Here is a 16,250-nt window from a genome sequence, read left to right as displayed (position 1 = left end):
ACGTGGGAAGAAAGAAGTTAAGTGGGACAGTTCGTGTGTCATTTTGGTTGTAGAAATAAAGAGGTGGGATATTTTACAAATGGGCCTTTTAATCAAATCTTCTAGAAGGCAAGCAAGCTGCTTTCAGGTATCCTATCTCATTCTCAAACGTTGGGATGACTATGGTTCCCATATTCCTGGAGAGGGCCCAGTGAAAAGGCAGTAAATTTAAAATAACTTTTAATTTTGCGAATCCTCTAAAATTTTCTCCATTCCCATTTCCTTCTGCAAAAATAAGTGCGGACTGCATCAATTTCTGAGCAGCTAGGGAGAGAGTGAGAGCCACACATACTCGTTCAGTAAACCTGTGTGCCTCTTATGGGCCTAGCCCTATTTTGCCCTCAAAGAGCGCCTAAGTCCTTCTTTTCAGAAGTGATCCAAATTGCTACCCTGGCTAGAGCTGATTTAGGGGGAGAGGGAGGAAGGAGAAGAAAAGGCAGGAACAAAACAAGGAGGCAGTCAACATGGGCACTCAATAGCAGGGAGGCCACGAGGACAATGGGCAATCCCAGCTTGAAAGAAAGATGAGCAACGTGCCACCCTTGGATCTCTCCCGAGACTTCCCAGGAATACTTTCTGGGGCCACAGAGAAGACTTGGCCTGAGCTGTCATGATGAAGCTCAAAATATGCCGAATACTCATCAACATTAAAACTTGGAGAGGGGCATCTACAGACACAGCCCATGCTAGTCTTCCCATGCCCAGAAATGGCCCATCTGTGACGAGGCACAGGCTCGCTGTGGAACACGGACCTCTTGGAACTGGAAGGACCTGCTCCAGCTCCCCATCTTCAGGCATGGGCATACACAACTTAACTCTCCTTAAAGTTGTCATGACTCAGAGATGCTATGACAGTTTCCTTCAGAGTTCCCTCTTAGTGTGTTTTTACCACTGGCCAGGGAGGTCTCGTATAACCACACAAAACTCCCCCTTTAGAGGGAAGCCCATCATGCCTTGCTCCATCTTCACCAAAGAAACATTAGTGCAACCTCCTGGGAAATCTCCACATACTTAGGGATAGAAATTGAACTCTGGATGAAAGTGTAAGCTACAATATTCTACACGCTCACGCTTCATAGATTTACAAGGATGTCTCTACACAGTCATGTGACCGCCTCAGCAACCCATGTACAGATGAGGAAATTGAACCTCATGAAGGTTCAATGATTTGACCCAGGGTGCACACTTGGTAAGCGGTGACCTAGATTCAACTCCACTCCACAATTTTCTCTTGTTTTTGGCTAAACCATCCAAATTTGTTGAGGAGAGAAATAAGGAACTAAAAAAGTTGAATCAAATCTACAACTGGTGGGTGAGTTTGAAGGGGGTCTTCTTTAGTCCTTTTTGTGTCATGTTGACTCACTTCCCATTCTTATCCTCCTTGCCCACAAGTTTACTGACCAAGAAGAGAGCTTACTTTGTGCAATGGCCATGACTCCAGAGAGGGGGGTCATGATGAGGTTTTGAGATTGCTGGGGATTATGGTGGGACAGGCTGTGGATATTCGTCAAGGTGCTGACGGGGGGCAAACCTCCTCCTGAGACTGAGATCTGCTGGAGAGAAAACACAAGAGCAGCATGAGCAGAATTGGGGACCACCAAGAGCAGTGTCCAAAATGACATGATTTAGCACCGCTAATTCACAGATTCATTCATTCATTCACTCAGTAACAATTATTAGGCACCTATGTGGGATAGACACTGTTCTAGTTGGTGAGGATAGAGTAGGAAGTAAAACAGACAATAATCCCTTTCCTCATGGCGCTTCTCTTTGCTGACCATCTGAGTTACTTGCCTGCCTCAGAGGTTCTCCTGCTCATGTGTATCATATGATTGTCGCTTGCTCACTTTGGAAGTACCCTCTGTTTTGCCCTGTGCCTTCTATATTATTGGTGCTAAGACAATTGATTGCTAAAAATATTAACGAAACAAATGCCCTGGGATTCCCCAGTGTGGCAGATTAGGGACCAGGCGGAAGCCCAGGGAAGCTCTCCAGCACTCCTCATGCATTAACTCTGCCATTCCCATCTCGCTGATGAAACTACTGCAGCTCAGAGTAGATATGTACATTGCTTGAGATCCCACAATTGAGCCAGCCCTGATGGCCTAGTGGTTAAAGTTCGGCGCTTTCACCACTTCGGTGGCCTGGGTTTGTTTCTTGGTTGTGGAACCACACCACCCATCTGTCAGTTGCCATGCTGTGGCAGCAGCTCACATAGAAGAACTAGAAAGACCTACAACTAAGATACACAACCACGCACTGGGGCTTTGGGGAGAAAAAAAGAAGAAGATTGGCAACAGATGTTAGCTCAGGGTGAACCTGTCCCTGAAAAAAAAAATCCCACAACTAATAAGTGGTACCTCTGGTATTGAAACCCATGTCTGTCCGACCCTAGAACTCAAGTTCTTACCTTTAATAGAGGACTTCTCCCCACTCCAACACTTATTACTGAGAGTTGGGGGAGATCAGCCATTATTGGGCTTCTCTGCTTTTTCCAAATCCCCACTATACACTACATTTTTGTTGTGGTTGTTAAGGAGCTGATATCATAATGACGAAGCTACTAAATAAGCCTTGGGCCCCAGGTACCCCCATTCCGTTTCACCATTATATTTTAATGTCAGATTAGTAAGAGAATCCTTTTATTGAGGATTGAATTCTTTTATTTATTCCTAATAGTGTTTTTTCCTTATGGATTTTCTTCATTTTTCTAAGTGTCTAATGGCATCATCAGCAGATTGTGCTGATAGGGTCTTGTCCTTGCTAGTCCTAATTTGTGTACCTGTCATATTGCATGGGTTAGAACTTTCTGAATAGTATTAAACAATAACAGCTGTAATAGATGTGCTTGCTTTGATTCTGATGTTATCAGAAATGCTTCCAGTGTGTCCCCATAAATCCAAAGCAACTATCAGTTTTACACACACACACTTACTTGTTTTCATGACAAAGTGGTTTACTATTTATAGTTTTTAAATAATTTTAAAAATTATTATTAAGAAAGCACATCTCCCTCATTCTGACCTAAGCCAGACCTTCCTGATGGCATCAGGGACCCTGAGAGGTGCTTTAGGGTTAGGATACATGCTCCGGATGGCTGAGTAGTCCAGGTTCTCTTCTTCCATTTCTCATAACTCAGAGCTTCTCAGATTGTAGGTCTCACACCAGCACCCAGGTAAGACACTATCTCCCGCCCTGCCCTTCTGGTCAACCCCATAGCTTCCAAGGTTAATTTGAAAAAAAAAAAAAAGGAAAGAAAAAACCAAACAGGTTTGTTTGTGTTTTTAAAATGAGCATCAAGAAATGAGTTAGGGGTCACGTGACCAAGAAGGAATTCTGACCACATCAAACAAGAGGGAACCAGCCTGTTTGCCAGACTTGTTTTTCAAAATGTCAGAGTCATAAAAAAAAAAAAATCAGTAACCTGCCTTCAACTTCCCTTGGGTTATGTTGTCCTTTGGAGAAAGTCAAGAAGTGACAGTAATCTCTGCCATTTCAATGTTTGGTTTTAATGGTAAAGTAGAAACGTGGATGCCAATGATAAAAGCAATGTAAATGTGTACAGCTTCGGGTCGGTGAAATGCTTTCACCAACTGTCCTCAATAGATAATGACACAAATAGGGAGGGCATTATTAACATTGCCCCTATGTGACGGATTAAGAAACTGATCCTCAGAAGAGTTGAGAGACTAGCTCCATGCCACTTGACTAGTAAGTGAGGAAGACAGAATTCAAACCCAGTTTTGCTGGAGGTTAAATCTTATCCACTTACCATGTTTGGGTAACCTTGGTCAAGTTCCTTCTCACTCTAAAGTACAACCATTATTTTCTCTTTGCCTCCAGGACTGATGGGAGCCAGGGAGCTGCCAAGGATATCAGTCAGGATCCTGACATGATAATTTGGAGATCTTGACTTATGTGAATGCTGCCATTTGCAGGTCTTTCACTACGCTAAATGCTTTACGTGCCTGGAACCTATGAGGTTAGTATTATTATCCCTACTTTGAAGACAAGGAGACTGATGTTTAGAGAAGTTAAGAAATGTGCCCAGGTCGTAGAGTTGGCATTGAAAGCGGGCTATTTGTCTCCAAAGCCTGAGCTTTCCACCATTAGACCATACTGCTTGATACTGTGGAAGTATCCAGGACAAGCTTTTTTAAAAAACAAGGTTCAACACTCACAGTTTGCAACCCTAAACCTGGCCAGTTCTTTGTCAGTGTGTGCCATTTGGGCATGCGGTAGGGGACAGACAGAGAATGCAAAAGAAGGTTCAAATGGATCAGCATTATTTCTAAAACCAATCCCTGGGGGAAGATTTCAAATGCATGTCCTACTGAAAGTCAGCACACAGAGATTGTCATTCCTTACATGGCCTACCCAAAGAACAGCTGAGCCACAAGCAATCCTCACATCAACTCCATGACGCAGGCATTATTATCCCCTACTTTACAGATGAGGAAACTGAAATTAAGCAATGTCCATCCTATTTGCTGATAAATAACACAGTCCAAGACTTGGACACCCTGGTTCCCTTGCAGGAGTTATTTTTAACCATATTCCACTCTTGCCGTGGTGGACCAAGATCTGTGATGGACTTGTTATATATTAACTGAAAGCAGACTCTTGAATTTGGGCACCCAGTGATAGTGACATAACATATGAGCCAGGGTGTTGGACACTAGTGAAAAGCTGGTGCCTGCAAACGAGCTTCCAGGTGTTTGCTAACGTTGAGGTGTGCTGTCTTGGTCAATCATCAACCCAATAATATACCGCACGTTGGGGCACTGCCGAGCAGAACAGGAATAAAGAATCATGTCTGCAGGCTGCCTTTGAAGCAGCCCTGGCCTGGGCGAGGCAGCTTGCGTCTTAGGAGGAAGGGCGGGAGGGCTCAAAGGGAAACCCCAAGGACCTTCAAGCAATAGGAGCGGAGACTTGGAGGGTTCCATTCACTGAGAAGTCAAGACCTCTTCCACCAGGCTCCTTTTTCCAGGGAAACCTGGGCAATCCTTAACTCCAACTGGTTTGGGTCTCAAAGTGACCCTTAAGACCTCATAAAGATTTGTCTGTGCCTCTCACAAGGTAGCTAACAGAAACTGTTCTTTATGAAGAAGCTTAAGGGATGAAGGGAGGGCAAGGGGGCTGCAAAATGCTTCCCACAGGGGCCTTCCATCTCAGTTTGTAGAGACCACTCCCAGGTCCCCTGAAACTAGAGTTGGCCGGGCCAGCACTCCCCTCAGAAACTACACTTTGTTTTTCCTCCAGGGAGCTAGGGACTCAATCACCTGTGACTCACCATTCCTGTGTTGTCTACACAGCACATACGTCACACAGCACACAAGGTCTAAAATGGCATCTGCCCCCTGCCCCCCGCCCCTCCCCCCCGGCCCCCATGGGCCTCTGGGTCAGACACCTTGAGGGAATGTGTGCGGCTCCACCTTGAGTGTGGAAGGCAGGAACTGCGGCTCCTCCAACCCCCACCCCAAAACGCAGAGCATGACCCAAAGAATCAAGTGTTCCATTCCCTCCCCTCACTAGTGTTGTGAGGCTTGTGTTCTCTCATAGGCCGCTCTCCCCGCACTTGTGTTGCTAGAGGGTTAGAACCTTGAAAAGTCACATTCAAATAGTCTATTCCTCACCAAGTGTGCTAAACTTACATCTGGGTGTGGGCTGTGGCTATGGATAGAGAAAACCTTATTTAAAGAGAACAACACTGACATTAACATAACAACAACATTGTCATTTATTGAATATTTACTGGCCCGAACACTGTGCTGAGTAAATCATGTGTGATCAGATTTGTTCTCCCCAAAACCCTATTGTTATACTCCCACTTCATAGAGGAGAAAAAAAGAGACCTAGCATAGTTCAGTAACCTGCCCAAGGCTACACAGCTATCAAGGGCTGGAGCTCGGATCTGAACCCCGGGCATTGTAACCTTAAAGTCAGTGTTTCTCACTCACGCTGTAAGCATCACCCCACCTGCCTGCCATTTTGTGCTGAGATCTGCACTGGCGTGCCATCCAATGTCCTTCAAAACCCCAGTTCAAGAATCCTGTCGCCACCTCTCGCCATCCACTAAATCCTGACTTAACTCCTTGCCAGCACCAGGGGTGGTGGCGCAGAGAAAGAGGGGGCTTGTTTCAAAGTGAGGCGCTCTCTGGGTTGAAAAACTGGCTTTGGAGGCCTTGGGGTGGGGGGGATGAATGAACATTTTATCAACACAAATGTCATTGGCAGCCCCAAAACAAACAGTGTCCCACCCGGCTTGCTCCTTTATGAGGCATTCAATCAATAAAATGAGAGCAGAGCTCTGTCAGATTTATTGGCTGGGTTCAAACCGAACACCTCTTCCACCCGCCAAAGGCTGGGCCACCAGTTCTACCTTTCCGTTCCGACTCTGGTCAGCCCCCGTTTTCCCCTGTGGGGCTACAATGGTTCATTGTTTGAGGCAGGCCTTGTGAGAAGTCCTGTTTGTTTTGCCTCTTATCTTATCAGCTCCAGAGCTACAATGGCCCAGGTGTACTCACCATTTTACCATCAGGTGAGAGGAGATTGTGGCCCGGGTCCAGGCTGGCTGGGGAGACTTGCTGTAAAACCGACTGGCTGGTCACCATGGCGCTGTTGCCATGGTGACTGATTGTTGAGGAGGAAGTGACCTCATTGTTTCCCTGCTGGCTGTAGCGCACTCCTGCAAAACAGGGCAGACCCGACAGCGAACATTAGTGCCACCAGGGCTCTGGAACACTGACTCAGCTCCCCTTGTTTTCAAGGGTGGATGACAAGAAAGCAAAGTTGCCTTCTCCTCCCCTGTCCACCCAGGAGAAATATCGGCCGTCTTTCTCTAGGGTGAAAGTGGCACGGCCTCTCCTTGAATTCTGGAATGTCGGCTCCATGGGGGCAGGACGTTTTTGTCTGTCTTGTATTGTTCACTGCTGTATCCCCAGTGCCTTGGCACTTGGGAGCCACTCAATAAATATCTGTCAAATGAATGAATGAACGAATGAATGGATTCTGCTCATTGCTTCAGCATAATTCTTTCAGGATTTAGGGGATGAGACTGGCTTTCTCTTCCCGGGAAGAACACTTTTTTTTAACTCTTCAGAAGTCTTCTAGAAATGTTTCCCTGGCATCTCCTGGCTATGTGGGGCTCTAAAGTATGAGATGACCCATTTTACAAAGAGGCACTTGCCCGGTGACCCTTTGTAAGAGCCACAGAAAAATGCATCAGTCTCTGTGTCCCACCATTTTGGCTGAGCCTAAGAGGCCAGGGGGACACAGGCAGAGCAGGACAGGGATGGGGCGGCAGCTAGGAGTCTTTGGCTCTGGAACTCACATTCCTTTGATGGGGTCCCATTTGGCTGACTTCCAGGGCACAGGGGAAGGCGGTCTGCCAGGAGGTGGGGCAGGCAGCACACACAGGCGGGATGTGGATGCTTAGTAAACCACTGCAGTTTGGTCTGCAAGGGAGGGGAGAACCAAGCATGTTTACAACCTCACTGCTCCGACCCTCCCTCCTGCTCAGGAACAAAACGGAGGTCTGTGCTCAGGAAAGGGAAAGTACTGGGCAGAGACCAGGCAACTGAAGGAAGCTGAAGTGGAGCAAAGAACCTGGGTCCAGTTGGCAGAGGCAGAGTCCTGCCTGATGCGCCCATGAAACAGCCAACGACAAGGTTGGAGGTAGCTGGGGGCAGCTTATCCTAAGCTCAAAGCTTAGAAAGATCGTGTTTTTGTTTTTCGCTTTGGATTTGACAAAAAGGTTTTGGGGACCCTGTTCCTACCTGCAAGGGAGGGAGACCGAAAGCTCTAGGCATGGAATCATTTGGAGAGGTAGGCCTGCTATCTGGCCGCACTTCTTTTGCGCTGTTTCCCAAGAAGAGCCATCACTGTATAAAGTATATTGATTCTGTTGCTCTGTGCCCCTCCACCCCGGTCCTGCCTCTTGCCCTCCCAATGGAGCCCCACCTTCCCGAGGAGGCTACAAAGCCCCGCCATGGGCCAGGTGAGCTGCTATAACCAGCAGCCTCCAATTCACTAAGACAAAGCTTGCTAGAGGGAGACCCAAGCCAGTTTTCCCTGGATCCTCTGAAGGATGTTACCCAAGGCTGACATGACCTAGAGCTTAATAGGACTGGGGAGAAAACAAACAAATGCCAAAGCCAGTTGAAACCTTCAAGAGCAACTTGTTTGACTATGAAGTGGCCTGATGCATGCTCTATGGGCTTCTCTGGTTGTTCGGTTTCCTCATCCTTTGATTCAAGGGGCTGCTAGTAGGTGTGGTATTGGCAGTGGGACAGCACTGGAATTTGGTAGTTATTGGTCCAGGGCACTACATTTTCGGGGGAAGAGGAGCCATGAAGTTAAAAGGAGGAAAGGCTTCCACATCTCCAAGCCAATACCCCCGACCAGTCCTGTCCATCTTCCTCTGTGCCTTTCTGCAGCCTGCTAGGCTCCAGGTCTCCTATTTACCAACCCCTACACCATCCCATTGGGTTAAATTAGGTCCTTTTTCTCCACTGACATTTGCCACTGGGTTTCCAGCAGGATGCTTCCAACAGCTCACAGTGTTGTTGAAGAGAAGAAGAAAGAGATCTGAACCTGGTGAGCTCAGAAGGTAGAGCTAGGTCCAGTGGAAAAGAGGGCAGTAGATGTCAAATCAATGAAGAATTTAAAAGAAATTAAAAGAAAGAATTTTCTAACAAGGAGAGAGAGTTGGAAGACTGTGGGCTCTGGAGCTAGACAAACTCAGGCTCAAATGCTGACTTTCTCTTAATTGATGTGTGATCTTAGGAAAATTACCTTTTCTCTCTGTGCCCTGGTTTCCCCTCATCAAATGGAGAGAATGCTTCCTTAATAGGGCCATTTTTGGATTAGAGACAACATCTATAAAGCTCCTAGCGTAATACCAAATGAATGGCAACTACGGTAGGGATGCTGGGAGGAGGGAGCTGGTGTAAAGTATGCAGACCAAGATATTTGCCCTAAGACTCTAAAATTCTAGGCAATTTAGGGCAGATTCTAAGTGCCAAATGGAATTACCTTTCTATGCAGAAGAGTTTCCAAAGAACCCATGTCTGGTGGAACCACTGATGCTTTACCCTGGAAGCAACTTGGGAAGCAGGCCTGGCCCTTGCCCTCTTGTTCTTTCCTTTTGGAGAAACTGGACTTCACCCTGTTTTTCTCCCGCTTTCTCTGACTCCCTGACCAGCTATTTACCTCCCCAAGATGCTCTGCTCCTGAGAGAGTGGTGATAACGCTGGGAGTCAGATGTGTTTTCACCTCCCAGCCTGTCCCCATCATCGATTCAGTCTCAAGTCAAACAGACTCCGGTTTTAGCCTATTTAATTTGGCTGAAGGAAGAGGGCCAGCCCTAGGATGATCAAATATGGGTCATGGGGAGGCTTCTCCCCTACCACAGGCTACAGAATTATTTATTTAAAAATAATTAACTAAGGATATCCACAGAAAACAAAAGCCCTCTTTACAAGGGAGCCTGGCACGATAGAGTTGAGAGTCATTTGTTAGAATCCAGGCAGCACAGCCCAAGGCTGCTGTGGTTTTCAAACCTTATTTTCTCTCCCAGCAGAACTTCATTGCATGAGAAATAAAACAGTGGAGCTGCTCTGTTTAAAGACAAATGGGCCTAGACTTCTGCACATTCCTTTAAAGACCTCTGGCTGAGGGATGGAGTTCTGGCTGGGATTTAGGGGATCCGTGTTTGATCTCAGCTCTGCCCTCACCCGTATTGGGTGAGCTCCAGCTTCCTCCTCTCTAAGCCAGGGGAGGGGGCTGTTACCACTGTGGTGTGTGGTGGGAGCTAGGTGTGAGGCTGCTCGTCAGCTCCAGAGTTCACCTGTAACCTTTCCCACTGATGCTCCTCTCGACAGGAATTTGGCAATCACTAGGGACCCTGAGAGGGTGGTGTAATCAGCCAGTCACCCTAAAGGGGAGTGTGGAGGTGGAGGGCGTATCACAAGGTACCTGCTGGCGATACATCGGAAATAGGTGTTCTTGTTAGAGGAAGGAGAGGCCAGGTCCTTGTGTATTTCACAAACTCAGAAGAGCGCTTGAATTGAGAATGAAAGTGGAGCAGGCCCTGGAGCCAGGTGGCCTGGATTTAACTCCCATCTCTACCACGTAATCTCTGTGTGACCTTGGGGAAGTTATTTCACCTCCCTGAGCTTTGGTTTCTTTACTGTTGACAATATCCCCCTCTTAGGTCATTGGGAAAAAGACTGAATGAGTTAATGGGTGTGAAAGTACGCAGACCACGTTTGGCACATAACAGTTGCTCGAGATACATCAGTTCCTCCTGTTTTGGGACTGTCTTTGTCTAAAAGACATTTTTAGGCTGAGTTCACAAAATTTTATCAAGCACTCGCATGTGCCGGGCACTGTGCTAGGGAACCTGTGTGAAGAAATGCAATGGCATCTTCCCTTATTCCTGCACCATTGCAAGCTCTGAAAATGAATATATGACAAGGGTTCTGGTTTAATGCTGAGTGGCCAAAGATGCCAGGTTAATGGCCACTGAGGTCCTGTAAGAGAAATGACAATGCCAGAAGGTGGCCATGCACCTTCCACTCACGTCCCCATCACTGGTCCTGTGAACCACAGCAAGTGTGTTCAGCAGCAAAAGCCATCCCCGCTGGAATCTAGAGACATCCCTGAGGTCCTGGTGAGGAGGTGATCTATCTTCACCTGTTCCCAGGCCTCAGCATCATGGGCCTTGACCTATTTCTGAATTCCAGACAGCTTGTGGGACAGAGACCAATCATTTGGTTTCTATCCAATATGACTGGTCAGAAGTATTAAAACACGAAAGAAGCTTATGGTTCCAAGAAAGCAGCATCTCCACGCACTGCCTTCCTGTGCCAGCATCCATCTCCAGGGCTCTTCACACTGCTATAGCTTGGGATTTTTTTCTAAAACAAAATCCTACCATGTCACTGCCCTGTTTGGAAACCTATGATGGTTCCTCACTGTTTTCTGGAAATGCCCCAATACTTAAGACTGGCAGAATTGGGCCTCTGTGACTCCAGTTTGCCTTATCTACATCATCTCTCACCACATCCCATACAGTCGTGTCAGAGCACCTGCCAGTCCTCACACAGGCCCTGCCATCTCCTGCCTCTGTGCCTTTGCTTATGCTGTTCTCTCTGCCTGGAAAACTCTTCCCTTTTTCTCCATGTCTTTAAGAGGGTTGAATGTCACCTCCTCTGTGAAGCTCTCCCTGATTCATCCTGGTGGTTAGCTGCTCCATCCTTTGTATTTTACATGCAGTAGAGACTCTTATAGCAGGAGTTGGTCATGCTGCCCTATAATGCTCTGAGGATTTGTTAACTTCTCTCTCTCATAAAGAAAGAGATGGCTTTCTACTCATTGTGCATCCTCAGAACCTAGTAGAATGCCTGAACTGTGAATATTTGTTGGAAGAAATGAGCCCTCAGCTGCTTTGAGCATCTGTCCCTCAGAACAACAGAACATCCCTTCTGGCAGAAAGAGAAAATACAGTCAGTTATGCGGTAATGTTTGTACTGAAAGTTCAGACTTGGTCCAATTCTATTGATATATTAGGGGATAATTTGACTGTAACATGAATTCCACATTTGAGGAATTCATAAATCTGCACCCCACGGAGTGGAGCCACACAGAAAAACACTACAACACACTTGTGCACACACATACCTCAAACATCTACCAGCTACCATCTACCGTCAGTTCACTGCATGTGCTATGAGCCACATCTGCCCACATCTGGAGTCATAACTTTCCTTCCGATTTCAGATAACCCCCTTCACCACTTCACAATAACACAAGATGCAGCCTTTCCAACACCCACTTTCATAGGCAAACTTCAGGACTTTTTCAAGGTAAAGCGCCACATTTATTGTCATACAGCATTCATGTATTTCCCTAACCATTTAACAGGTGTAAAACTCTGCTAATGTTTTTATTAGATTCTTATCTTTTTTAAAAGGTGTCATTTACGAAGTTTTTGAGTATCGTGCCCTTAACCCCATTTTTTCCCATAAGCCCTGTGGGTTTTATTAGGTGATTTTGCAAAGCACAGTGGGTTTTATGATGCATATGTCAGATTCTATAGAACTGTGCACCTGCGTTCAAAGAGAGACACAAGTCCCGTGCAGGAGGACCCCAGAGAAGAGCAGTGTAATTAACCACAGAGACTTTCAGAAACCTCTGCTTCAGGGCCTCAGAACTCCAGCTCATAGTGCCCTGGGTATCCAATCCCGCTCTCTAAGAGCTTCAAAACTGGCTCAGATACCAATTCCACAATTCCAGAAATCAACAGGGCCCCAGCATCTAGACTCTTCAAACTAATACTCTGTCTGTCTCTCTGCTTTGACTCTCTGATGGGCTAGTCAACTTTGGAATTTCAACCTGGCATTTCTGTCCATAAAATGGGCATACAGATTTCCTTTCCTCAGAACCCAGAATGATGAATGAACAAAAACGAGGGTAGAGAAGCACTGGGTTTTCCCAGGAGAGAAAATGCTGGGCAAATAGAAGAGCAGTGTCAGCCCAGAAAGCATGAGCAGAATTGCTCTCTGAGTAAGAAGAGAAGAGGAAGGCGGGGCCTCCTGGGCAGAGAGAGGTTCAGCTTGCCCCCAAGTGGGCTTTGGCACAGAAGCTCGGAGGTCCCTTTCACTGGAGTCTCTCAGCTGCCCCCAGAATCTGGTGGGATGCCTTTCACCCTTGACATTTCAAGACCAATCCCCCATCCCTGATAATGCAGGAATGTTCCTCTGGCTGGTGGACCTCTGCCAGCATAAGTGAGCGTCCCAGCCACCGACAGAGTAAACATTACTCAACTGGCCTGGGCTCTGTCACACACATTCTTCCCCTGTGTTCCTAACCTCATGCAGAGCGCAGCCCAACCCAGTTGGGTCTGGAGACTGGGAATTTAAACTCAGGCAGGAGGGAGCAAGCAAAAGAGAAAGCTCTTCCAAAAGGAAAAAAACTATGTCCATCAATTATGGGTTGACAGAGCTCTTTCCTATGAAGCCAAAACATAGGATTGGGGAGGGGACTGGGAGGAATTAGGCCAGTCTTGATGGGCCCAGTACTGTGTCCTTAGAAATCCACTCCCCCATTTTCCCCAAAGAGGAATCATTTTCTCGGGGAGAGAGGTAGAGACACAAATGATTCAGTCTGGTGAACTTCTGAGACACTCATTTGAGATAAAAGAATGTGAACAATTCCCCAGCTTGAAACTGGGAACTCCAGAAATGAAAGCTTTCAAATGAGTGAGCATTGCTGCCTCAGTTTCTTCATTGGTAACATGGGACGCTTAGCAGTTTTTATTAATATTTCCTCCTCTCCGGGGATAAAGATTAATGTTTGCAAAGAGTTTAGGAGATTAAAAATCTGAAAACCTGGGAGGAAAAAGCTGATGCAAGATGAAAGCAATTTAAACATTGGGCTGGTTTCAGTTCCAGATCCCTTTCTATCTGAGGTGGCTTAGTTAGGAGCCCAGTTCATAAGAGGAGAAACACAGACAGGGCTGCAGGGACGGTAAACATTCTTGAACTCAAGGAGTAAAAGTTGAGTGACACTTAAGGGAAGCCCACAAACTGGTTTTCTTATAAAAATCAAAGCAAATGTAGCCAAGAAAAGAAAAAAAAGTCTTCCATCAAAAGCATCTTGGCTGAGAACAGAAACTAACGTGCACGGTGAACCTGAGAAAACCCCCACGTGGGGAGGTCGAAGGGCAACAGAAACTCCGACTGGCCTCCCCACAATGTCCACCTTGGCCACCACGCCTGGTCCTTACCAGAGAGCCGGGGTCTGCAGGCAAATGTCAGATGGTTTGCACTGAACACTTCAGCCTGGAGACTGCTTTGCAGGTGAAAGAAACCAGGCCGGCACTCGAGAACTTGAGAAGTCCTCACATAGGTGAGTGTTTCACAGTCTGCTTCTCAATGTGTCACGGCTGCTCATTTGACAGAGTGGAAAGCTGAGGTTCGAAGGGGAAGAGGTCATTTTCACTACCTCTTCCTAAGGGCGTCCCAGTAAGTCAGTGGTATTCCAAAGCACACTCTTCTCCCTCTTCCCCACAGGCCCCAAAGTGACTCCAGATATGTTGAGCTTCCCATCACGACACACTGTCTTCTCCATTGCCTCCTCAGCACATTACATGGAGCCCAGCCCATGCTAGGCACTCAATAAGTGTTTGTTGAATGAGTAACTGATGAATAAAGGAGCCACACTTAACTCTGATCAAGGGCTCCACACTCACCTCACCTTTAGAGTATTGAGTTAAGTGGTAGAGAAGTGACAGCGGTATACTTTACTCCTCCAAATCTCCCAGCTTTTCCGAGGTTAGGGAGAGGCATACATTTTCAAGGAGGAATTGGGGAGAAAGAGAAGGAGAGGAAGAAAAAGAGAGATTAAAATATAATCTAAATGCGGAAATAGTATTGACACATTTGGGCAACTTCACGTTTGAAGGCACAAGATGGGTGAGCTGAGGGGTAAGGAGGATGCAGCAGGACTTCCTTTTCACACCTGAATCTTGGACGGTGCCTTATCTAGAGTAAAAAGGGTCAGTGGGACACCTTTGGGGAGCCCACCCATCCCCTACTTCTTGAGGCCTAAGCGTAACACCCATTACCTAGGCTGCTGTAGGGGGATGGAATGGGTGCTTCCATTAGCACAGGCTGACCATTTCTATAGTTTGGGCTGCGAGTGGGAACCCCAAGTTTAGACTCAGCAGGTTAGAATCCAGTTTTGGGCCCATTGGGTTGACTTTGGGGTAAGGAGGATCAATTAATGGAGATTCACTATGACAACATATGTAACTTAAATGCCTTTTTCTCAAAAGGAATCTTGGGTAAAACTAAGAAGGGTTAATGGTGAACATCCTTAGGCCTAAAGGCTATGGGGACAGATGGAGCCCTGTTGTAGTCTGGCTCCTGGGGTCTCTTTTCTGAGAGGCTGCTTTTGCAGTCAGGGATAATGTGGCTGCAACAAAGGCCCCTAGGCTTGGCTGACGAGGAGAATGATGATGCTCCTAGTGGGTCTGGGCAATGGGGAAGGCTATAAAGCCATCAACAGACTGAGCCATTGGGTGTCCACACAAAAGTAAGGTCCTATAAACAGACATCTGTATTGTGACTGAAGGGCTAATAAAATTGCCTTAGAAAAGAGAGGTTTTCCACTGTGGCCTATTCATAAGCAGGGCTCTACCAGGAAGTGATAGCCAGGGAGAAGATCCTTTGAGGCCTGGCAAGTGTCAGAGCTGCCTCATTATGAGAGTTTGGCTGGCCAGACTCCAGCCTTTTCATCACTGAGGGCAGCTTCATCAGCATCATCATCAGCATCATCATCATCATCATCATTCCCATCATCATGACAGATAGCCACTGATCACCTGGCAGCCTCATGGAGGCTGATCCCAGGGAGCCCCAGGTGTTGGGCCCTGAGACCTTAGAAGGTAGATGATTACTTGCTTCCACGGCAGAGGAGCACCAGTGAAGTGTCAGAGAGCACCCCCAGAGAACTGGTGGCTGCCTAGAGTTGAGCAGTTTCCTTTCTGTCTCCCAAGATGACTCTGATTTACACTAAGTCCAATCCCTTTTCTAGACCTCAATTCACTCAATAGAAATTCAGGAAGAGCAGTTCTTATTCTTTTCTTGCCCAAGGGATGCTGGTAAGAGATTATAAAAGGCACTAAATCTAGTAGGACATTAAACTAATAAGTAGAACTAAACTAAACTAGTAGACTAAACTAGTAAACTAAACTAATACGCTTAACCAGTAGAAGCTAAACTAGTAGAACATTAGGGAGAAAGAACAATAACATGTTCTTTGAAAACTTCCTGGTGGTATTTAATGTTGAGTTTGTTTTGTGAACTGTATACTTTAGTTAAGCAGTATTAATGGAGGTGGAGCTGGATGACATTGTTCTAGAAAGGGGAAAATATGCTTTAAATCATAATATGTACATATGTTATGTACGACACTGATTCCATGCTCAGTTTAACTCTAAAACTGAATAACAGGCTTGTAAGACAGAGAATTTAGGCATTAAGCTTTTGGACAGGAAATCCTCTGTAATAGATGTCTTCATTCCACAGATATACAGAATGTCTACCACATGGCAGGCACAGGGCTACGGACTGAAGACACAGCAGTGAAGAAAGCCAACTCAGGCTGAGATGTGGGTACAGCTCACCATCCTACCACTCGGA

At 46.5% G+C, this 16,250-nt stretch overlaps 1 protein-coding gene across 5 annotated transcripts in view; it reads right to left on the bottom strand.

Annotated features, from left to right (window-relative positions):
- Window positions 1-16,250, bottom strand: part of HNF1B (HNF1 homeobox B) — a 51,244-nt gene that overhangs the window by 13,974 nt on the left and 21,020 nt on the right. For 3 of the 5 annotated variants that reach the window (XM_046677248.1, XM_046677250.1, XM_046677252.1), the window contains exons 5-6: window positions 6,567-6,727; window positions 1,457-1,592 (exon numbers count right to left, since the gene is read on the bottom strand). In XM_046677248.1, coding sequence (XP_046533204.1) covers window positions 1,457-1,592; window positions 6,567-6,727 — 297 coding nt within the window. The remainder of the gene's footprint in view (window positions 1-1,456; window positions 1,593-6,566; window positions 6,728-16,250) is intronic. The other 2 variants (XM_046677249.1, XM_046677251.1) reach the window with 1 other exon arrangement.

This window comes from Equus quagga, chromosome 11 (assembly GCF_021613505.1).
Source record: "Equus quagga isolate Etosha38 chromosome 11, UCLA_HA_Equagga_1.0, whole genome shotgun sequence".
Classification (NCBI taxonomy): domain Eukaryota; kingdom Metazoa; phylum Chordata; class Mammalia; order Perissodactyla; family Equidae; genus Equus; species Equus quagga.
Note: the sequence above shows the minus strand (reverse complement) of the source record. Positions and strands in the feature narration are given on the sequence as shown.